This window comes from Megalobrama amblycephala, linkage group LG8, assembly GCF_018812025.1.
Source record: "Megalobrama amblycephala isolate DHTTF-2021 linkage group LG8, ASM1881202v1, whole genome shotgun sequence".
NCBI lineage: Eukaryota > Metazoa > Chordata > Actinopteri > Cypriniformes > Xenocyprididae > Megalobrama > Megalobrama amblycephala.
The window spans coordinates 8904438-8928380 of record NC_063051.1 but is presented as its reverse complement, the minus strand read 5'-3'; the positions used below and the strand labels follow the sequence as shown (position 1 = coordinate 8928380).

Sequence of the window (23943 nt, the reverse complement as noted above, 5' to 3'; positions counted from 1 at the left end):
ATGACTATTGATCATGCAGTCATTAAATTATGTCCAAGGTAGTGCATCAAAATTGATCCCAGCAGTTCTTTAGATGAGTAATGGGCTTCCATATTCGCTCAAGTTTCACTCTACACTTCCCTTCTCCACCACTTACCTTCCCCTAAACACTTTCAACTAACAATGAGGTCTTTAGGTCATCATCTGCATCCTTGAGATGCGGTCATGACATCAGATGAGTTCAGAGAAAAGTCGCTTCATTTCCACAAGAGGTCTTTGTCCCGGGAGCTCGCGCTTCTTGCAAACAGTAGGGGGTCCCGAGTCTCTCGAGCACACATGCGTTGGTATTAAAAGGCCAGTAGTGAGGAGCTTCTCCAGCGCTGAGGTGAAGCTGATATTACACACATTAGTCATCTCATTAAGCGGCTCCACAGGGAGACACGTTGTTTGAGCAGTTTTAATTGAAAGAGAAGTCATGGGAGGGAGCAATGCACCCATGTGAAGTTACGCAGCGGTATCTGCCCTGGAACGGAGGAACTAATATCCCGACGCAAAGCAAACAAGATGAAGTTTCCTAAGTTTTACAGCTGTGTAATCGATTAAAGTCAGTGACCGATAATACAGAGCTTCATTAAACTAAAGTTGGTTTGATTAAACTTCACTCGCAATTACGACTGTTTGTGTACGTGCTTGTTTAGCTTGATGTCAGCGGAGTTAGTTAATTGAATTGGAAGTTGTAGCTCGGTCATGATTGGGTCTATAGTTCTTTCCGCTTTGTCAAACAGTTCACAAACCCTTGAAATCTTTGTATGCTCATTGACCCAAGAATATTAGGCCTAACAAGCAGCTCTTGGTCAAAAAATTAATAGTTTATTAAAATAAAATAGCCTACTAAAATTAAAACACTGTCATCTTTTACTCACCTTAATGTCGTTCCAAATGTGTATGACTTTCTTTTATTTTTGGGAAAACAATGACAGAATTTCACTTTACCATAACTTCACTTTAAATTGAATCCCTCAAGAGTAAGGGTACATTTACACGACAACAGTGTACTAAAAACTAATGTTTTTTATTTGTACAGATGACACCATTATTAAAACGATCCCCATTCACACGGATCTGCAAAAACGACTAAAACATTGTATTATGCATGCCAGACAAGTAGTTGGAGATGCCACTTTGTAAAGAAAGACTACACCTGCGTGCATACGCACATCCAAACGCACATACCTATAGACTGAACAAATAAGTGCATGCTGGTGTGGTGAAAAATCGAGTCCCCCCAGGAATCGGGTCTCCTTTAGGACCCCGAGTGATCCCATTAGTTCAACTGACTTTTAGTGGATAGTATTTTTACACTACTGGTGTGCATCTTGAGACAAAACAATGGCACTGACATATTTTAAAGGTGCCCTAGAATGTTTTTTCACAAGACGTAATATAAGTCTAAGGTGTCCCCTGAATGTGTCTGTGAAGGTTCAGCACAAAATACCCCATAGATTTTTTTTTTATTAATTTTTTTAAATGCCTATTTTGGGGCATCATTAACTATGCACCGATTCAGGCTGCGGCCCCTTTAAATCCTCACGCTCCCCGCCCCCCGAGCTCTCGACTATATTACAGTGCATTTACAAAGTTCACACAGCTAATATAACCCTCAAATGGATCTTTACAAAATGTTCGTCATGCATGCTGCATGCATACATCGATTCCTGTGAGTATAGTATTTATTTGGATGTTTACATTTGATTCTGAATGAGTTTGAGGCTGTGCTCCATGGCTAAAGCTAACATTACACCCTGTTGGAGAGATTTATAAAGATTGAAGATGTGTTTTAGATGTGCATTATACAGACTGCAAGTGTTTAAAAATGAAAATAGTGACGGCTCTGTGAATATAGTAATAAACGATAGTAACTTTAACCACATTTAACAGTACATTAGCAACATGCTAATGAAACATTTAGAAAGACAATTTACAAATATCACTAAAAATATCATGTTATCATGGATCATGTCAGTTATTATTGCTCCAGCTGCCATTTTTCACTGTTGTCCTTGCTTGCTTACCTAGTCTGATGATTCAGCTGTGCACATCCAGATGTTAATACTGGCTTGTGTAATGCCTTGAACATGGGCTGGCATATGCAAATATTGGGGGCGTACATATTAATGATCCCGACTGTTACGTAACAGTCAGTGTTAATGTTGAGATTCGCCTGTTCTTCTGAGGTCTTTTAAACAAATGAGATATACATAAGAAGGAGGAAACAATGGTGGTTGAGACTCACTGTATGTCCATGTGCTGAACTCTTGTTATTCAACTATGCCAAGGTAAATTCAATTTTCAATTCTAGGGCACCTTTAAGATTTGCCAGTGCAAGTTTCTTTCAGTTAAACAGCTCAAACAATTTCTCAATTTCTCATCACACCGTCACTGTTTTTACAGATTCACGTTTTTTTGTAGTTTACACAGAGACGATAACGGTATCATTTCCAAAAACGTGCATTTTGAAATCTGTTTTCCAAAATTTGCATTTTCAGGCCACCAAAATGCTGTTGTTGTATAAATGAACGACTAAAATGCTTAAAAAGTTTTCTGTTTTTAGTTGAAAACTGTGTCGCGTAAACAGCCCCTAAAACAAAATTGTACAAAATTAAAACTGTATCTGTAAATTAAAAGCATGTGTCATGGATTCGCCAGGCCCCGTCACACAATCGCAACGAGCGCCATCTCCTGAATTTTAAGCATCCACACCTGCCGCTGATTATCACCTCATCAAGACACACATAAAAGCACACACCTTGCCTACCCTCATTGTCTGATCTCGTTCTAGAGTAAAAGTCTGCTTACATGTGTTCCAAAAGCTCCTACGTTACTTCAGTGATTCTCCAATGTGTTCCCATCTCCTTCATGTCTCCAGTGTCATCTACCTGTGTGCATCAAGATTACCATCACTATCGTGATGAGGTGTGTACGCTACATTCCTGGTCCATGATTTTTTCATCCAGGATCTCTTCCACCACTTGCAAAGACAGTAAACCCAAGTTATCATCTGTTCATCATCTGCTAAAACTCTGATTTGCTTGCCTACATTTCCCTTTGCTCATTGCCCAGTTTCTCCACTAACCACCTTGAGTCTGTGATTCCATAACAGCATGAATGTAGTATCATTTTAATATGGAATTTTAATAATTTTATTTTTCTTACAGTAAAAAAAAAAATGAAATCTGCTATTTTTAATCAGATATTGGGATATAAATGTGCCCACAATTGAAGAAATACCCTAATATTATTTTACATTATTGTAACTAGATTAAACTTCATTCGTAATTACTTTTTTTACATTGACACCAGCAGAGTGGGTTAATTAAATTGGAAGTTGAAGGTTGGTAAGTGTTTTGTTTACAAACACTTGAAGTCTTTGTTTGCTCACTGAATCAAGAATATTACTGTAACAAATGATGTTAAATGGATAGTTGACCCAAAAAGATTGAATGACTTTTTTTTTTTTTTTTTTTTTTTCTCCGTGTGGAACACAAGTCCTACAGCTTTGGAATGACATGAGTGTGTGTAAATAATAACTGATTTTTAATTTTGATTGAGCTATCCCTTTAAACAGATGGAGAATTTAATTCAATGTCAGTGTTCCTGTGATTATGATAAGAGGCATTTGAAGGTCCCAATGAGTGATTTATGAGTTTCACATCACAGCCATAATATCCCAATAAACCATCCTCCAATCCAACACTGGTTTCCAATAACTTCCTGGGTGCTGGAGTATCTGATCTGACTGACCACAATTTCCTGTTGTGCTGTCTAGTGTATTTAATGAAGGAGAGAAAGTGTTAGGACACAGCGTGCGGGAAGAATTAAAATGAAGTTCTGGAGGAGTTTTGAAGGTTGTGGGGCCTATTTGTGATGGGAGTGAAAATGAATATTACCTGAGGAGCTTCAGTAAACAACAGCCTTTGTATTATAAAAATATTAATCAATATCAAAAAAAAACTCATGCAGTCAAAAAATAATCACAAAGATAAGCTTTTCAATATAGCCAATAAACTGTCAATGAAGTCTTATAGGTGGATAAACTTTGCATTTTAGTAAGCATGGAGATGCATCAGTCTATTTTCTGAACTAATGGGTGTTTCTTCATATAGGCACTCTTGGCTCTGAAGACTAGTTTAATTTGAATGTATACATCATATAAATTGTCGGCTGTGATGGAAATTATGCCATTGCTGAGGGATGTCACTTTCGAGCAATAATTATTGATATGGTCCATGGTTACTTTACTCTCTAATGATCAAAACCATTGTAGTCAAAGAGTGAGTATTTATTGTTTGAAAATTATTTATATTAATATCAGTCAACATACAATGTAATTATTAAATATTTTTATGGATTTTAATAGTTTAAGATGTTCACCTGATGCTCTGGGACAAGAGTAAAACAATCTGCAAAAAACAAACAAAATGCATTTGATAGGTAGCAAAGTTTTAATGTGTCCTTTATAAAACTAAATGTAAAACGAAATCTGTTGTTTTTAATTTTAAAAGAGCCCATAGTTAAAGAAACTCCCTAATATTGTGTAAAATACTGTAACTTGGCTATAAAAAAAAAAAAAACATTACAAATTACATCACTTGAAGTGTCACGATTATAGTCTTCTATTTAGATATTCTGTTCTGTTCCCTTAGTTCCTGTTGTTCTGCTCAGTTTAGTTCTGGATTTATTGGTTATGTTGTGTCCCTTGCCGGTTCTCTTGATTTATGCGGTTTGCATTCTTTTCTGAGTTCTCCTACATATTTTGGGTTATAAATAGACTGTCTAGTTGATTTTGATTTTGATTCTGCTTCTGCGTCATGCATGCTTACCACATCAAGAAACTTTTATCTATAACTTTTATAATTTGCATTTGGAGGTTGTTGAAGATTCCAGGCGTATAGATGAATCAATAAGTTGAGAACTAATATTTATACATAATTCATGAATTTAACACCACACAAAAATCTTTCTTGCCCTCTACTTTGCCAGAGATATTGAATCATTAATAGCCAGTCCATCTCTCTGGTGATTAGAAAGCTCTTTTTTTAACTCATAAAAATACAGTAGCTAATTCCCTACCTTACCATTTTCACCACTTTCCAATACCACCCAAAGAAATATCATTATGGTTTATGCTTTTTTTCTTTTCTTCTTAGGAGTGCCTCTTAAATCGTCCAACTCGACCCAGCAGGCTTTGAGCCGGCCAATTAAATCTATTGACTAACTGAGAGATGTTCGCTGCATATGGGCAAAAGAAGAGAGGCTGGCACATTGCATGCATTTGATGAGGGACAATCAAGCTTATAAGTTTTTTATGACATTTCCAATGATTGGGATTAGTTTGGTAAATGGTTGAAACCTTCAGGCACAGTGTACATATTACACACACATTCATGCTGTAGCAAGGCCTCCAGGTGGCTGTAACTATTGGCAGATGTGTGTGGGGGGGACGGCTTCCCACCTCTCATAGCAACAGAATGATTTGCACCTACAGTATGGAGCTTTTCAATCCACTGCCCCCTCCTGTGTTTATTAACTCTGCTGCCTGACACTAGTTCTGCTTGTGCCTTTAGGTTAAATATATGTATAGAGCGGGGGTACAAAAAGTCAGAGACCACTAGAGAAAATACAGAAATTTTTCATTACAAGTGATAGTATCAGCATAATAATTTAAGTACTATATATATATATATATATATATGTATGTTTATATATATATATATATATATATATATATATATATATATATATATATATATATATATATACACATACATATTTACATATATATATACATACATATTTACATATATATAATATACAGGTGCTGGTCATATAATTAGAATATCATCAAAAAGTTGATTTATTTCACTAATTCCATTCAAAAAGTGAAACTTGTATATTATATTAATTCATTACACACAGACTGGTATATTTCAAATGTTTATTTCTTTTAATTTTGATGATTATAACTGACAACTAAGGAAAATCCCAAATTCAGTATCTCAGAAAATTAGAATATTGTGAAAAGGTTCAATATTGAAGACACCTGGTGCCACACTCTAATCAGCTAACTAACTCAAACACCTGCAAAGGCCTTTAAATGGTCTCTCAGTTTAGTTCTGTAGGCTACACAATCATGGGGAAGACTGCTGACTTGACAGTTTCCAAAAGACGACCATTGACACCTTACACAAGGAGGGCAAGACACAAAAGGTCATTGCAAAAGAGGCTGGCTGTTCACAGAGCTCTGTGTCCAAGCACATTAATAGAGAGGCGAAGGGAAGGAAAAGATGTGGTAGAAAAAAGTGTACAAGCAATAGGGATAACCACACCCTGGAGAGGATTGTGAAACAAAACCCATTCAAAAATGTGGGGGAGATTCACAAAGAGTGGACTGCAGCTGGAGTCAGTGCTTCAAGAACCACTACGCACAGACGTATGCAAGACGTGGGTTTCAGCTGTCGCATTCCTTGTGTCAAGCCACTCTTGAACAACAAACAGCGTCAGAAGCGTCTAAAGACAAAAATGACTGGACTGCTGCTGAGTGGTCCAAAGTTATGTTCTCTGATGAAAGTAAATTTTGCATTTCCTTTGGAAATCAGGGTCCCAGAGTCTGGAGGAAGAGAGGAGAGGCACACAATCCACGTTGCTTTAGGTCCAGTGTAAAGTTTCCACAGTCACTGATGGTTTGGGGTGCCATGTTATCTGCTGGTGTTGGTCCACTGTGTTTTCTGAGGTCCAAAGTCAACGCAGCCGTATACCAGGAAGTTTTAGAGCACTTCATGCTTCCTGCTGCTGACCAACTTTATGGAGATGCAGATTTCATTTTCCAACAGGACTTGGCACCTGCATACAGTGCCACAGCTACCAGTACCTGGTTTAAGGACCATGGTATCCCTGTTCTTAATTGGCCAGCAAACTTGCCTGACCTTAACCCCATAGAAAATCTATGTGGTATTGTGAAGAGGAAGATGCAATATGCCAGACCCAACAATGCACAAGAGCTGAAGGCCACTATCAGAGCAACCTGGGCTCTCATAACAGCTGAGCAGTGCCACAGACTGATCGACTCCATGCCACGCCGCATTGCTGCAGTAATTCAGGCAAAAGGAGCTCCAACTAAGTATTGAGTGCTGTACATGCTCATACTTTTCATGTTCGTACTTTTCAGTTGGCCAAGATTTCTAAAAATCCTTTCTTTGTATTGGTCTTAAAGGCGCTCTAAGCGATTCTGAGCGGAGTAACTTCCTGTTGACGTTCGAAGTGTTGTCAAACAAAACAGAGGCTAGCTAGACCCTCCCTCCTACTCCTCCTGGCCCTCCCCTCCGTGCTTCCTGAAACAGTCATGAACGCGCATTTAAAATGTAAGTAGCTTGCGTATTGACGCTGCTTGTCGGTTATTGGCTGGAGCATGTTTATTATGTTAAGTGGTCCAGGCTGCACCAGTTTGTTTTTATTGAAGTTTTCGGAGCTTGTGGCGACTACAGAGACCACTTTTTTTTTACAGTGTGTTCAGGGGACAGGCAGCTAGCGGATAGTGAGGAGATGTTTGCGGTATGTGACAAAAAAAAAATTGGGCCTAAAAACGCGTCAAATCACTTAGAGCGCCTTTAAGTAATTTTCTAATTTTCTGAGATACTGAATTTGGGATTTTCCTTAGTTGTCAGTTATAATTATCCAAATTAAAAGAAATAAACATTTGAAATATATCAGTCTGTGTGTTTCACTTTTTGAATGGAATTAGTGAAATAAATCAACTTTTTGATGATATTCTAATTATATGACCAGCACCTGTATATATATGATTGACTTAAAGTCGTCATGAAATGGAAGTTACGATAGTTTTTCTTCCCAATTGTGACATTCTCGAACAAGAAAAAATGTAGCCGGGACTTGATTTTGTCCATGAGGAATTGATTGGATGGTTGTGGTTTGCTATTGGTGGATCTCATGTGAATGACAGGTTGTCCCGCCTTCACGCCAGTAAACACTTCATCAGAGAAGAGAAGAAATGTTGCTGGAAGTTATTTTGATTAAAGTTTGAGGCACATGAACTTAACAATAATGTTGTGCATGGATAAATCATATATAATAAACTGCAATATTGCATAAAAAATAAGAATTGATTTTGATTTCATGATGACTTTTACTGCAGAACTGCTGATTCTATGGTTATGGTCAAATGCCTTGAATTGGGTGTCAATCATAAAAGTATCTGGTGCTTATTATTTTGTATGAAGCCGTGACATGTGCTCAATATTACAGTTTATCATTGTCATAAGCTTGAAACCGCTCCACGTTATTTTACCCTTCTAAGCTTTGTTTTTTTTTTTTTTTGAGAACAATATCACACTGAATATCACACTGTGTCTGTGTGCATTCAGAGGAAAGGGGAGAAACTACGCGCAGTTGACTCTTGTCCTCTTATTGCAATACTGATCTGAAGCCATTCTATTTAGCATGGAAATAAGTTCACGCTGTCTTGCAGAGTTATGAGATGAGGAGTTGGGGCGCCATGGGGTGCACATTGATTTAAAGTTATAAGGAAGTACATTTGAGATGTGCTCTCTCAGACCCCCTCCAAACCCCCCATCCCCCTCTTAATTTGCACCCTGCTGCTAAGGCATTATGAGTGTTTACCACAGTGCTATAGGTGCTTGCTGGACAAAACAGTATGTATGAGCAATAAGAATAATGATATTTTCCCATACAGCTTAAAATATATATTTTTAGATATATTTCAGAATATACAAATGTCCAAAAGTATTGCTAATATCATGTTGAAATGTATTTACGTAACTAAATCTTTAAAAATGAAAAAAAAAAATTATTAATTTTTTAGTGCTGTCAAATCAATTGTGATTGATCGCATCTAACATCAAAGTTTGTTCACATAATATAATACACAGCGTAAATGAGTACACCCCCTTTGAAAAGTAACATTTTAAACAATATCTCAATGAAGACAAAAACAATTTCCAAAATGTTGACAAGACTAAGTTTAATATAACATCTGTTTAACTTATAACATGAAAGTAAGGTTGATAATATAACTTAGATTACACATTTTTCAGTTTTACTCAAATTAGAGTGATGCAAAAATGAGTACACCCCACAACAAAAACTACTACATCTAGTACTTTGTATGGCCTCCATGATTTTTAATGACAGCACCAAGTCTTATATGCATGGAATGAACAAGTTGGTGACATTTTGCAACATCTATCTTTTTCCATTCTTCAAGAATGACCTCTTTTAGACAGCATGGAGAGTGATGCTCAAACTTGTATCTTCAGAATTCCACATAGGTGTTTAGTTGGGCTCAGATCAAGAGTCACTGAATCACTTTCACCCTGTTCTTCTTCAGAAATCCAACAGTGGCCTTAGATGTGTGTTTAGGATCATTGTCATGTTGGAAAAGTGCAGGACGACCAAGGGCACAGAGTGATGGTAGCATCTTCTCTTTCAGTATAGAGCAGTACTTCTGTGAATTCATGATGCCATCAATGAAATGCAGCTCCCGACTCCAGCAGCACTCATGCAGCCCCGCATGAGGACACTGCCACCACCATGTTTCACTGTAGGCACCATGCATTTTTCTTTGTATTCCTCACCTTTGCAACATCATACAGTTTTGAAGCCATCAGTTCCAAAAACATTTATCTTGGTCTCATCACTCCAGAGTATAGACATCACTCCCAGTAGTCTTCATTTTTGTCAGCATGGGCGCTGGCAAACTCTAGGCGGGATTTTTTGTGCGTGGGCTTTAGGAGAGGCTTCTTTCATGGACTGCCATTCCTCGGCAGTGTATGCCGTATTGTGTCACGGGAAATAGTCACCCCAGTTTGGCTTTCTACTGCAGTGAACTTGCATGACGATTTTCTTCTTTTTCTTCTGTTCTGTTTTAATTCAGACATTGCAACTGAAACCTATAGGATGGGAAGAGCATAGAAGATTGAGAGTGGAGTGAAGGTTCATGGACTAGTGTGGGTTGGTGAAGGATGAAAGGCCACCTTTCTGTGTTAATGAGGCATTGATTTCCACATCACTAAATAATGAATTCATAAATTAGGCCTAACCATAAAACACTGTATTCTGCCCACTCAGGGTGTTTCCATCTTATAAATGAACCATGGAGTTGACCATGAGCATTCCTCAGCTAGATCTTGTGTTCTCTTGCTCACAGATGCACAAAACACATCTCACAATAACGCATTTGGGGATTGTGTGAAGTCAAAGGTTGTTGGATATGCATACCATACAGTATAGAGACAGTGCCAATAAAAATCAATTTGATAGTTGATACAAATATCAAACAAGTTCATCTGCAAATCAGTTATGCTCTGACTAACTGTGCTTTTGCGTCTCAAATCTAGCTGCCCAGCCTTATTATAGTACAGTGTTGAGGTTTTTTGATACAGTATTACATTTTGATACACACACACACACACACACACACACACACACACACACACACACACACACACACACACACACACACACACACACACGTTTGTTTTTGTGAACTGTGGGGAAATTCCATAGGTGTAATGGTTTTTATACTGTACAAACCTACACTACCCCTAAACCTAAACCTACCCATCACAGAAAACTGTGCACATTTTTACTTTCTCAAAAAAAAAAAAAAAAAAAAAATCATTCTGTATGATTTATAAGCCTTTTGAAAAATGGGACATGGGGTAATGTCCTCAGAAGTCACCCTCTCCTTCATACCCATGTCATTATACACATTTGTGTGCTGATATGTCACAAAAATGCACATGCTCACACACACACACACACACACACACACACACACACACACACACACACACACACACACACACACACACACACACACACAGAGAGGTTTGTTTTGCTATCTTAGTGAGGACATTGCATAGACTTCAACTGATTTTATATTTTTTATCCCCCTACACTATCCCTACCCCTAAACCTACCCATCACAGAAACATGTGCACATCATTAGATTTAAATAAAAACCTCTTTTGGTTGAGATAAATCTAGTGAGGACCAGTCAATGTCCTCACTAGTGGGTTGTGAAAGCATTTCACAATATAAGTGAGGACATTTGGTCCTCACAAGTATAGTCAAAACAAGTACACATGTATAATGTATGTATATAAATGTATAGGTGTGTGTTTGCATGTGTATGCAAATATATAAAGTTTGGCCACCAGAAAGTCTCCATATACTTTTTATATTCATTTTGAGCAATATGTCTATATCTATTTTTTTGACAATTAATTTTTTTTTTTTTTTTGTGAGACATTAAGCATGAAAAGTGTGCTTCTGCTATCTTTGAAATAGATGCTACTTGGTTTGATATTTCATGTAATCCCACATTAAAGTGTATCTTAAGTGTCCAAATACTTTTGGGGCCACTGTATTGTATATAACAGCACTGAAAACAAAGAAACTAGAGTGTCCTAGAACCTCCCTCACTCATTGCTCAGAGGGTGTAGAATTACTTTTAGGCACCGCGCAAGTGCGCACCGTATCGCGTAGTGTGCTACCGGAGTGTCTTCAGCGCGCGCTGTAGTATGTAAACCATCACCTCACCAGTATTTCGTGTCAGAACGGGCTGGCAGGCAGGTCTAAGGACCTGGGGGATATTGGAACCCTCTTCTCGTTCATTCGCACCCACTCTCCTCCCCATACACCCTGTCGTAGCAGTACAGAAACCCAACAATCAGACAGCTGTCGACTGCCGGCTCGAGTCGCGCGCGCTACATCACCAATGCCGGGAATCCGTCAGAGAAGTCAGCTCTCTCGTGCACGGACGGACAGCGAGTATGTGAAGTAGTGACCGCAAGAATGGACCAAAGGAACTACTTCGCCGTTCTGCTGCTTGTTTTTCATGTTCAACTCACATTTGGAGAGTTCTTTCCAGGCAAGTTTACATTCCGTTCTCTTTCTTTTGGCCACTTTGCGGAGGTTACGCGAGGTTTGAACGCCGTAACCCAAGACGGGATGAAACTTTAATAATTGCATCTTGTTTATTAATGACGGTGTTCTGAAGGGAGATGTAACTTAATGTTATAACGTCAGTGTTGGATGAATATGAATTCTACCAGATGTGGTGTTTGCTTTATCATTTGTGACTTTTTTATAGTCAAATCATACCTTTTTATAAAAGAGCTCTATCATATTTACCCCAGTAGCCTTGCATGTGGAGACAAGTTTATCTGATTTTGTCCGTAAAGACGACTGTTCTAAAACATTATATGGTAAGGTATGCTTGACTCCAGCTGCCTGTATATTTATATATGCTGCTTCAGACTGGATAAAGAAAAGTTTACTCAGTTACTTATGCGTACTAGCCTACTTAGTACGCTTATAATTATAGCTATTAGTAATTTGTGTTTGGGATAATTTAAAATAAAGTTTCTCATTTATCAGTGATCAGTTTCAAGGGAATTGTTAAGCTCGGCGATGAGATCTTAAAATAGTCTCGTACAGAGTGAGGGAATCAGCCACCGCGTCCGTTCCGTCCTGAAATGGCTGCAGTTCATCTTTCCGCCGGCGGGTGGCGCTCTGGGCACATCCAAACCGCAGCATCACTGGTTGAATCGTGGGTCGATGAGAAATTGTCCTAGAACAGGAAAGATTTATCCGTATCTTTTGTTTTGAATATGATAATATATTTTTTTTTTTTGAAAATTATCTTTTCTTTGTCCCACCGTGTTCAAAGAAAATAATGTAGAGCTAAATTATAACAATAATGATGCAGTTAATTGATGAGGAGGATTTATGAAAAGAATTAAGCAAGTTTTCAGATGTGCTTGGAAGAAATTATAGACTATAAGGCAAAATAGAGAACAGTCTATTTTAGTTTTACCTGGAAGGTTAGAAAAGTCAAAAAGTCGTTTTAATGTTGAAATGAAGCCAATAAATTCTACTAACATGTAAAGAATACCTGTAAAACACAACAATTGAAACCTTAAGTTTAAATGCTACCTTAAATTAAAGTGATTCCAAAATTGCAACCTGTGGTGATAATAAGTTCCTTGCACTTGTTCAACCACTTTGAATTAAATTATGGATGTAGGAAATTGAGTTGAAACTGTGAGAACTTGTCACAATAATTTCTACCATTTTTACTATAACGGTGACGAAAACAGCATCTTCACTTTTAAAAACATGCCACAAAAATCATTTTAATCAATAGACAGAACAAGTTCAGCTTCAGCATAAAGGTTAAGTAATGCTGATAATTATTGGATTATATATATATATATATATATATATATATATATATATATATATATTTTTTTTTTTTTTTTTTTTTTTTTTTTTCTGCTGTTTGTGTAGTTCAGCTTTTGACTTGAGGTATGTGTGCTAAAGACTAACATTCAGAAAATAAAGTTAATCAACAAATATTAAAACAGTATTCACTAATTCTCTTGGCTAATGAAACCAAACACAATTTCGGATGACTTTTAGAAAGATCTGTAAGCTTTGATTGTTTGACGTTTCTCATGTGCTTTCGACCTGTTGAGCAAATGCGACATGCTTCTGTAATATCTTTCATGGCTTGACATGTTCATTTAATAAGCCCCCAGACCAGCGTTTTTACATTTCAATGCTTTTTTAGTGTCACGTCTGTAGCCTGGCTCTTGTTGCGAGGATAATTTGTGTTCCATTCTATCTTTGCTTGTAATTTTGGCAGGGCCAACAAGACTTTCTCTGTGCTTCAGTGAACAGCTTGACAAGTAAAGGCCTATCTTTATTCACCAGTCTGAGGAAATGAAAGCAAGGCTATCAACATAAAAAGACTATGACAAAAAATACATCTTTTTTTGGACTTGATTTTATTGTGCACATGGTATTCTTTGAAGTAGCATGTACATACTATGGTTTGTGAGTATAGTAGTCATTTAGTTCCATTATATATATATATATCAAAGTACCATGGCATTACTGTCTGATTCCATTACTGTACCATGGGACCCTCAGGGCATACAGGAGTAAATGCTTCCATTACATTTATTCAGCATATTGATGGATGTCTCTTGTATTTTATTGATGTTTACTTCATTTAAAAGCTGTTTTAGTGCACAACTGGTGCAGTAGATCTGACTGTCTTATGCCTATGGGCAAAGTGGTTGAGTGTGCCATAATTGATTTAAAAGTGGCAGTTATCCCACTGAAAGATTTCCATTTGGCATTTAATTGAATATCTTCAGCTGGCAGCTGAGAGCCAAGAGGGCAGACCTGACATGTCTAACTCTCAGTGTTCCTTGTCATCTTTCTGTTGTCAGATGTCACAGTTTCAGCAGTCTTCTCTGTAAATGTTGTCTGTCTTTGTGTGACGAGAGTAGAGGTCGACCAAGTGATCGGTTTTGCCAGCAATTGGTTATCGGCAAAAATCCATACCGATAGTTTTCCCCTGTCCATTTCTGAAGCGGCTGAAATGTGTCCGCTGTCATTATACAGTACAAAAGCGACCTCTAGAGGCCAAATCACTGACGCCTTGTGGAGTTTGTTTTGACGTGAGTGTGCGCTGCACAGTGCGGGACACTTTAGCTGCGGATTTAAAACGGACAACAAAACGGTATGTATACATACACTATAGACCTTATGCGGCAGAGAAATTTTGTCTTTGAATTTCTGTTTTTGCGGTAGCCCTGTATATTTCTATGGCATAGCTGTCAAAGAATAATTAGCTGGTGTAGTGGATTTATTTATTGTAGAGTTAACAAAAGTTATCATTGTAATGTTTAAAGCAGATGTCTTAACAAGTGTCAGTAGACCGGGAAGATTTGAAAACAAACAGTTCATTCATACATACATAAGATCGCTGTGGAAATACAAACCGGACGTGAAAAGACAAAGAGCACAGTGCTGAAAAGGGGCAGGGCTACATAAGTCTTTAGTACATGTTTTCATATCATTATAAAGTAATTAATTTGTTGACTAGATGCTGCATAGTGGAGAACAGGAGTATATTCGCCGTCGAGGCTGAGAGGACGCTAACATTACCAGTATTTCAAGCAGTTTAAACAATGTGATGAGTCCGGCCCAAATGTTTAATGTCATGATTGTTACCATCTATTTGAATTAGTTTATATCCCGCTGGTCGCTTTTATACATTTGTTATCCAGCAGAGTTGCATAATTAAAGCTAGTGAGGTGAGAAAACAAATTTATATGTTCACGCATCCGACAGAGACATATAAATGAATCAGAAATTCATCCGATTTCAGTTATTTTTTATCGTCGCTGTAATGCATATTTTGTTATATTGACTAGATAATCATCAAGTGTTCTAAAATAGAAGCAAATAAAGTGGGAGAGTATTTATAGAGTACTAATTTCAATGCTATGGCCTTTGTGTAGATATTTAAAGATGGCTAACTTTAAGCATGACAGTTTGGGTTTATATGAAATGGTAACACTTTACAATAAGAGTCAATTTGTAACATTAAGTTTAAAAAAAATATTGTTCCTTGTTAATTGTTATGTTTAATGTTGCACTATGAACTAACATGAATGATCAAGATATAATCAATATATTAAAATTTATATTTAAAAAGACAGTTTATGTTTGTTTTTATTCCGTATCCATTTTAAAAACTATCTGTTGATTAATCTGTTATTGGCCAGCAATGGCCAACCCAATTATCGTTGTCGGTAAAATCCACTATCGGTCGACCTCTAGGCGAGAGTGTTCTAAAGTTCTAAAAACTAGGAATTAACAATATTTAGTGTTATTTCAGTTTTATATATATATATATATATATATATATATATATATATATATATATATATATATATATATATTGAAGAGTTTCAATTTGTGCTGGACACTTGTTTACTGCTTTTTCTTCAATCTAACTTTTTAATTAAAATGTAAAATAAAAAAAATAAAAAAATACAATTATTTGCTCAGCCTCTAAAAATAATAAATCTATTTTAAAAATAAATAAAATTTAAAACATTTTACATACATAGATAATGGAGAGCGACAGTAGTGCAGTGACACATATTGAACTGAGCTAAAGCTCTTGGCCTCTCACAGAACTGCCACTTTAAGAGCTGAACACAATATTTCTAGAGTTTCTATTCTGGACGCTTATTCTTTTAAACAGGAATTGCTTTCTCACAAGTATTTTTTTTTTTTTTTTACTGTACTGTATATATTTTTTTATGAATATTTAATTACATAAAATGCCATTAAAACATTTATCCTGATATTTAATTATTTATATATTTATTCTAATTTCAAGAATTTAAGCAGAAGTCTTTAGATCATGAGAAACTCAGCTCAGATAAGTGAGTCCAGACTTTTGACTAGTAGTGTATATTTTGGTCCTAAATTACCATAGTACTTTTTGGTGCTCTTTTTGTATATGATAACACAAGCTTGCTTGTGAATAGAGCTTTCTTTCAATAACCTAGTCTTTAAATATTTTTGAGTGCAGTTGATTGCATATGGCAAAATGGGTTTAAATAAATTAAAAAAAAAAAGCATCCATAAAGGTTGTCTCAGGACCTGTGATGACGAGAGCTCTCTGTGGTCCTGTGATATATCCTAACTTTATTCATCAGGGCCTGGGGTGAGGCGGCCCACCCATACAAATTCAGCCCCAGGCGCTGTCTGTTTTAACAGCAGCATGATCATTTATTGCAGGACCAGTTTAGTTTATCTAACTCAGATGCATCTGTTTTTTTGCCTGGCAGAATTTTTAATTTTTAATTTTTTTAACGTTGCGAGGAGACTCCTATTATTAATAAGAATGATTAATTAAAACTAATGAGAGATCATATACCCTGAGGGAGCTGTGGATTTGTCTCCCCCTCTCTCTCTGTCTGTCTCCTGCTCTCTGACAGCTACTCATTTGCAGCTCAATGAAGTCTCTTATCATCTGTGCACTGCCTAATAGCTAATCCAGAAACTGCCAGACTACTGGATAATCCAGTTCACTCAGTGTGCGTGTGTTTCTTTGGGCTTCTAGATTAATTTAAATAAATCCCTCAGCATGAGGCATTTAAAGGCAGGGTAGGTAAGAAATTTTGTTCCAAATTTGTTTAAACTTTCTATATATATACATGCATAATTAAAATGTAAGAACTCTGATAAAAAGAGTATAAAAATCGAGTGACTCTAGACCGTTTAATCTGTATTAAACACAGCTCATTATTTCCATCCGGGACGAAACATAGGATTGGCTTAGGCGGCTGTCACTCTCTCGCAACCATGGCAACCACCCTTTTGCCACACATGACCTGCCCACTTGCGCGCGCACGTTTGATTTGGGGAATCCAAGAGGCATGGATCCTAGGAATACCAAAACAATGGCAGAGAAACAGCAAGCTAAATGCACAGTATCGGCCTATGCAGTTAGTGAAGGCAAACCAGGCAAAAAAAGGAAGACAGTAACAGTACAAGAAAAGGCAATGAACAAAAAGTCTTTGGATAAACAAAGAAATAAAACGCGAGTTAATATCGGCGTGGCTTTCCAGCGATGGCGAGAACTGAGGGAACTCAAGGGGCTGAAAAGTGACTCCTTGATGGCTTTATTTCTGCTGGACAGGTAAATCTTTCTTTTTGTATTTTGATCATACGTATTTTTTTTGTTTATTTTTTCATGAAGCATGTGTCATTAGCACACTTAGCTGCGTAATATAGCTAACATAACATTACTTAGCGAGCCGTAGTAGAGACGATAAATAATGATAGCTATAGTGTTGAATTGTGCATAATTTTACCCTCTGTCTAACTCTTTTACCATGTTCACCTGTAAGTTTACCTGCACGTTTTTTTTCGCCTTTGTTTTGTTTTTATATTCTCTACCTATGTTTACTGATGTCTTTATCTTGTATCTGTGTGTGTCGTACACACTTTGTTGTATGTGTGTGTTATTATTTTGTGTCTGCAATGCAGTTGTGAGTTGATATTTGAGTGTATGTTACTCTGTTGATCTGTAGAACAACGTATATGTTATGAATCTTACACGAAATTCATCTTCATCACAGTGTAAATGATGGTAATGGAAAAACGTGTATCATGCAACCTGTTTTTAGCTTTGCCTTATAGATAACTAGCTCGTTAGCGAATCAAAAAATATATATTTTAAACTTTACCAATATCAATATGCTAGCTTGATAGTGAGTACTAAAATACATCTTGTTTGTTTATCTTCATAATTATAAAGTTATTTTTATTACATGTGATTCTGACATGATGTCACTACATGCACTGTGCTCCTTCCTCTCCGCTCGTCTCAGGTAAATAACGCGTCTTCCAGCTCAGTGGTCGGAGTCGCACGTTCATGCGTTTTGGGGGCGTGGCTTTGGAAGGAGCCCAGAAGGGAGGGGGTGGAGTGAATGGAAATAATGAGCTGTCTTTAAAACAGTCGTGAGAGGTCTACAGACACTCGATTTTTATACTTTCTTTTTCAGAGTACTTACATTTTAATTATGTATTGATATATAAATAAAGTTTAAACAAATTTTGAAAAAAAAAAATTTATACATTTTTTTGCCTACCCTGCCTTTAAGAGTTTGTGTGTGTGTGTGTATATATATATATATATATATATATGTATATACACACACACACACACACACTATTGCTTATTTTCTGTTCATCTTTCCCTTTGCTATCTCTCTGAAGGACAGATTAACTCACTAACTGCATTCACTTAGTATTTTAATGCATTTAAACCCAATAGTTTTGAATAGATTGTGGATATAGATATGGTTATGAATTCATATGCATTCATATGTTTAATATTTCACAATGTCTACATAAGATTAATTGTCTACACTTAGGGGTCATCAAACTTTTTCAGGCCAAGGACTCCTTGTAGAGATGATCCCCTTAATTTTATAGTTTGTACTGTTGAATATATTTACATTTTTACATATATTTACATGTCTATATACATGCATAACAAAGTATGTTAATGCATATGTCAAAATGTAAATATATTCATTTTAACTTTGGAGGTTAACTTTTTATATACATTTTTTCCCCCTACAAAAATTAGTTTAGATTTTTGAGGCTCAACATAAAATGTTTGCAAACCATTTTACTTCCGTTATGTGATGTATTTCCAATTTAAAACAGGTGTGGGACATTTTTAGCATTACAATCAATTTTCAGCTGACATTCAGTCATAATTTAGAACCACTTTTCACAATCCAATCAAAGTGATTTTAGAGGCGGATATTTTAATGGATTTTTTGCTTTTGGAACAATGAATACTGATAAAGCTTTTGCAATAATACCAGGAAAGCGTATTAAAGAGTTAGTTCACCCAAAATTGAAAATTCTGTCATTAATTACTCACCCTCATCTTGTTCCACACCTGTAAGTCCTTCGTTCATCTTCAGAACACAAATTAAGATATTTTTGATGAAATCCGAGAGGTATATGACTCGTTCATAGACAGCAATTTATCTGACACTTTCAAGGTCCAGAAAGGTACTAAAGACATCGTTAAAACAGTCGACGTGACTGCAGTGGTTCAACCTTAATTTTATGAAGCGATTAGAATACTTTTTGTGCGCAAAAACAAAACAAAAACAATTACTTTATTCAACAATATCTTCTATATTATGTCATTCTCATACGTAGTTTACATCCAGCGCTTCCAGGTTCTGCATCAGAACGCTGACTCATTATTGGCCGGCTCCTGCGTCAGCATCACACGCATGCGTCGTGCTGCTCACGTGATCAGCTTTGGCCAATACTGAGCCGGCATTCGGACGTAAACACAGAAGGCTTTACTGTGCTCACTGCGGCATCTATGTAAGGATAATGACAGGGAAGAGAAGAGATTGTTGAATAAAGTCGTTATTTTTGTTTTTTTTTGCACACAAAAAGTATTCTTGTCGCTTCATAAAATTAAGGTTGAACCACTGTAGTCACGTCGACTGTTTTAATGATGTCTTTAGTACCTTTCTGGACCTTGAAAGTGTCAGTTAAATTGGACGAGTCACATACCTCTCGGATTTCATCAAAAATATTTTAATTTGTGTTCCAAAGATGAACGAAGGTCTTACGGGTTTGGAACGACATGAGGGTAAGTAATTAATGACAGAAATGTTATTTTTGCGTGAACTAACCCTTTAAGAAAAGTTGACAAGATTTTGCTTTATAACTGAATTTGACTGAATTCTTTTTGCTTAATTAAGATGCAAAATGATGTCCACATCAACACAGTCTACTTCCTGAATGTGTTCTTTTTTTTCAAATATTTGCCAACACTCTGATTTACAGACATTAGAAACAGCATAGATGAGCCTTGAACACACGGCCCGGTGGGTAAAAGCTCCATATAATGAGTAGAAAGCTCATTCCTTCTCCGACCACTTTGTCTGAGCCCTTGAATGAGACACTTCACCCATGTCTAATGGCCGCCCCTGTGCTATAACCCCATCTCTGTCTGAGTCAAACAAGAGTAAAAAATAGTAAAAACCCATGAGTAAAGTTGGAACAAATGATGAATGAATTTTAAAAGGAAAGAAAAAGACTTTTTAAACTTCACTGAGAGAAACCGCCACACGTATCGTGAGTGAATTCTCGCCGAGGCTGCCAGGGCTAAATGAGCAGGCGAGTCTGAAAGCCTCAACATGTATGGAAACATAGCGACTTGCCTTACTGTGACTGCTCCATGTTTTGTTGTGATTGCCGCTCTAAACCGAGATGGAAAGCACGTCTGAGGGGGTGGATAAACAATGCGAGAAATCAGGGAGAAATGAAACGCTGAGAGCCGCAACTGAGAGATAGACAGAAAAAGAGACAGAGGAGAGGAGGGGGAAAAAACAACACTTGAAGTGGTCGAAAAAATGAGACACCTGAGAGGACCAACAAATGACTTTGCAAGGGCTGTCGGGACATAATGGATTTCACACACAGACGCACATACACACACACGCACACACGCAGGAACATGATTATTTCCCGTGTGTCCATTAGAAAGCGCCAGGGCCGTAATTGTTTTCTTTGACCTGCTTGTTATCACCCTGCTCTTGGGTTGCCAGGTTTCAGCGCTCCTCTCTTGCCCTCTGACAAGCTGTCACTCAGTGGCCTGTTTAGTATTCGAGCGAAAGCGAGAGAGAAAGGAAGACTGTCAGAGGTGTTATCTGCATGACTGTGCTGGTCTAATCCTCCCCACTTATTCTATTTGGCTGACTAAATGACAGCTCAATACTGGAGTGCGGGCCAAGTCCACTATAAATGAGACGTCTCCTCTTCATACTGTACAGAAAGAGAAAACCTCTAGAGCAGCCATGTTTAATATCCGAGGAGTTATCTGGAGCCACATTTAGTCAGTATTTAAAGGCGCAGTTCACCTAAAAAAGAGAAAGTCTGCTCACTTTGTGTATTTGATGTCACTCAAAACACATTTTCCCCTGTGAAACACAAAAGGAGACTTTTTAGTGGGAAATAAATTTCCTTTTCTCATACAGAGATAATGTATGAGGTAAGGAAGTGAAAGTTATTTTTTATTTAATTTTTTATTATTGTTTATTTATTATTTATTATTTAATCAACCCCCTTAAAGGGATAGTTCACCCAAAAATGAAAATTCTGTCATCATTTACTCACCCTCAAGTTGTTCCAAACCTGTATACATGTCTTTGTTCTGCTGAACACAAAAGAATGTTTGTAACCAAACACTTGTGGGGCACCATTGACTTCCATATTTTTTTTTTTTCCATACTATCCACAAGTTTCCTACGCCCCATGAGGCCTTGCGTCAAACGTGGGAGCGTCTTCCGGTTCGAAGTAAACAAGCTGGACGTGACACTCATTCATTCAACATTTGACAGTCATTCAAGATTTAACGATCCAAACTTGCGAACGTTTGTTTTTTACTTAAAAATTTAAGGTTCCAGCATCAATATTTGAACAATGTTTTACAATAAAAAATGTTACAGTAATAGTAATTTATTAATTTATGTCAGGAGTGCACATCAATCATGCTAAATCTAACTAATATTTATACTGACATAAAAAGAAAACGCATACCTATTCAGTTGCGCCTGCTTCCATTTATTTACGATCACAAGAATGCACAAAACAACTCCAAGGCTTTTAAATCCAAAGGCGTACACATTTAGAAATATATTGATAACATACCCTATGTTTACATAACTTTTCTGAGCATTTCTATTGATTTTCCTCTAAATTATGCGATGATTGCAATCCGAGGACGTTTGCGCGATCTCCGTCTATCTATCCTGATCCTTTCAGCCAAAGCAACAGAGGGAGCACATGAGAAGACAACAGTTATGAGTTATACGAGTTAACCGGAGTGTGTGAATCTGTGAAAGATATGCATTTATCAGGAATCAACAGGCACAGGGAAGAGACAGATAAAACATTAAACCAAATAAATACACGATTATAATCATATAAGAAATGTCTTAGTTCCTCAAGCAGTCTGTATTTATCGCAATGGTTAACATAAGTAGCCTTTAGCATCGTATATATGACAGTGGAAACGCGACTGGCTCTGGCACGCACGACACGTTAGGAGTAAAATATAACATCATATGGCTTTGGTGCATCAGTGACAGGTGAAGTACAGACAGCGGGTTGTTCATGTATTGCAGGGATGCTCTAGTCATGCAGCAGCACTTTTGTGGAAGGTCAGTAAAGTAAAGGGCAATTAAGGGCACGAAAACTGTTTATTGTATTGTGATATTATTAACTTATAAATGTACTAAACTGAAATGTTGTCCCTTAGCGCCGTAACGACATCTCTCATAAAGATTTGAAACTTTGCAAAGTAAACTATGATCCAAAAAACGTTTAGCCTCTTCGCTAATTAGCACACTAAATACCATTGGTATGCTACTTCCGCCGCCTTACCGGAAGTTGTACCCACGTTCTCTTTTACAGTAGCGCCCCGCGGAAACAGGTGGATAGAAGTCAGTGATGCCCCACAACTGTTTGGTTACCCATATTCTTCTTTCATTTCCTAAATTTATACAGGTTTGGAACAACTTGAGAATGAGCAAATGATGACAGAATTTTCATTTTTGGGTGAACTATCCCTTTAAATAACTCCTTAAAGTCAACATGAAATCAAAAATGGACCAAAATTCACTGTTTTAGTACACTTTCTGTGAATGTTTTGTTGGTTTGTTATTTCCAACGTTTTTCTACTCAGTATTTCATTCAAATTGATCAGCCTCTGAAAATCATGTTTTAACCCTTTCGAGCGTGAGTTTAAAATATTCTAACTGTCCCCACAGAGTGAGTTTTTTTAAGGCGACCGTTGTTTTAGAACGTTTGCCTTTAATGTTTCCATGGCGACGCGTCTTGCGTGTCACGAGCGCTGAACGCAGCCACAATAACACTGTATGATAGATGGATCACTATTATTTAGTTTTTCCTTTTATATTTAAAATATTCGCAAAATCGCTTACCATGTCATCAACTATATGATATTCCGATTCTGAAATATGTGTAAGTGAGTGTGCTTTGTCGTTTTAAAACCTTTATAAATGATCTTTATCTTGATCTACAATGCGAGATGGGCGCCGCCATCTTAGTTTGCGCTGCAATTCACAGAGTCCTGTCAGTCGGATTTACAGCAGGTGAATTCATCAATTTCTCCCGAAATATATGCAAGTAAGTGGCTGGTGAACTGGAAGAATAATAGAGTAAACTTTATAGTTACTTAGGCCCATTATGTGCGTCTGATATGAATAAATGTCAGCAAATTATATTTGTTATTGCTGCTTCCACTGACATCAGTGTGTATTTTATAAAACTCTTAATGTATTGTTTTAATGGTGCTTATGCATATTTAAATGTCTGAAACCTTAAAAGAAACATTATGTGGCTGAAAACGCTGCATAGCTGTGATATATGACAAGAGCTGCGAGCGTCCGTCTCGCAGCCAGAGCGCGAAAGCACAGT

General features: G+C 37.0%; 1 protein-coding gene across 13 annotated transcripts in view; it reads left to right on the top strand.

The window, feature by feature from the left end:
* Nucleotides 1-23943, top strand: part of ptprt (protein tyrosine phosphatase receptor type T) — a 321273-nt gene that overhangs the window by 27535 nt on the left and 269795 nt on the right. Inside the window, exon 1 of one of the 13 annotated variants that reach the window (XM_048199082.1) lies at nucleotides 11490-11947. The exons of the other annotated variants lie outside the window; for them this stretch is intronic. Coding sequence (XP_048055039.1) covers nucleotides 11872-11947 — 76 coding nt within the window. The 5' untranslated portion in view covers nucleotides 11490-11871. Of the gene's footprint in view, nucleotides 1-11489; nucleotides 11948-23943 lie in introns of those variants that run through there. 13 annotated transcript variants of the gene reach the window in all.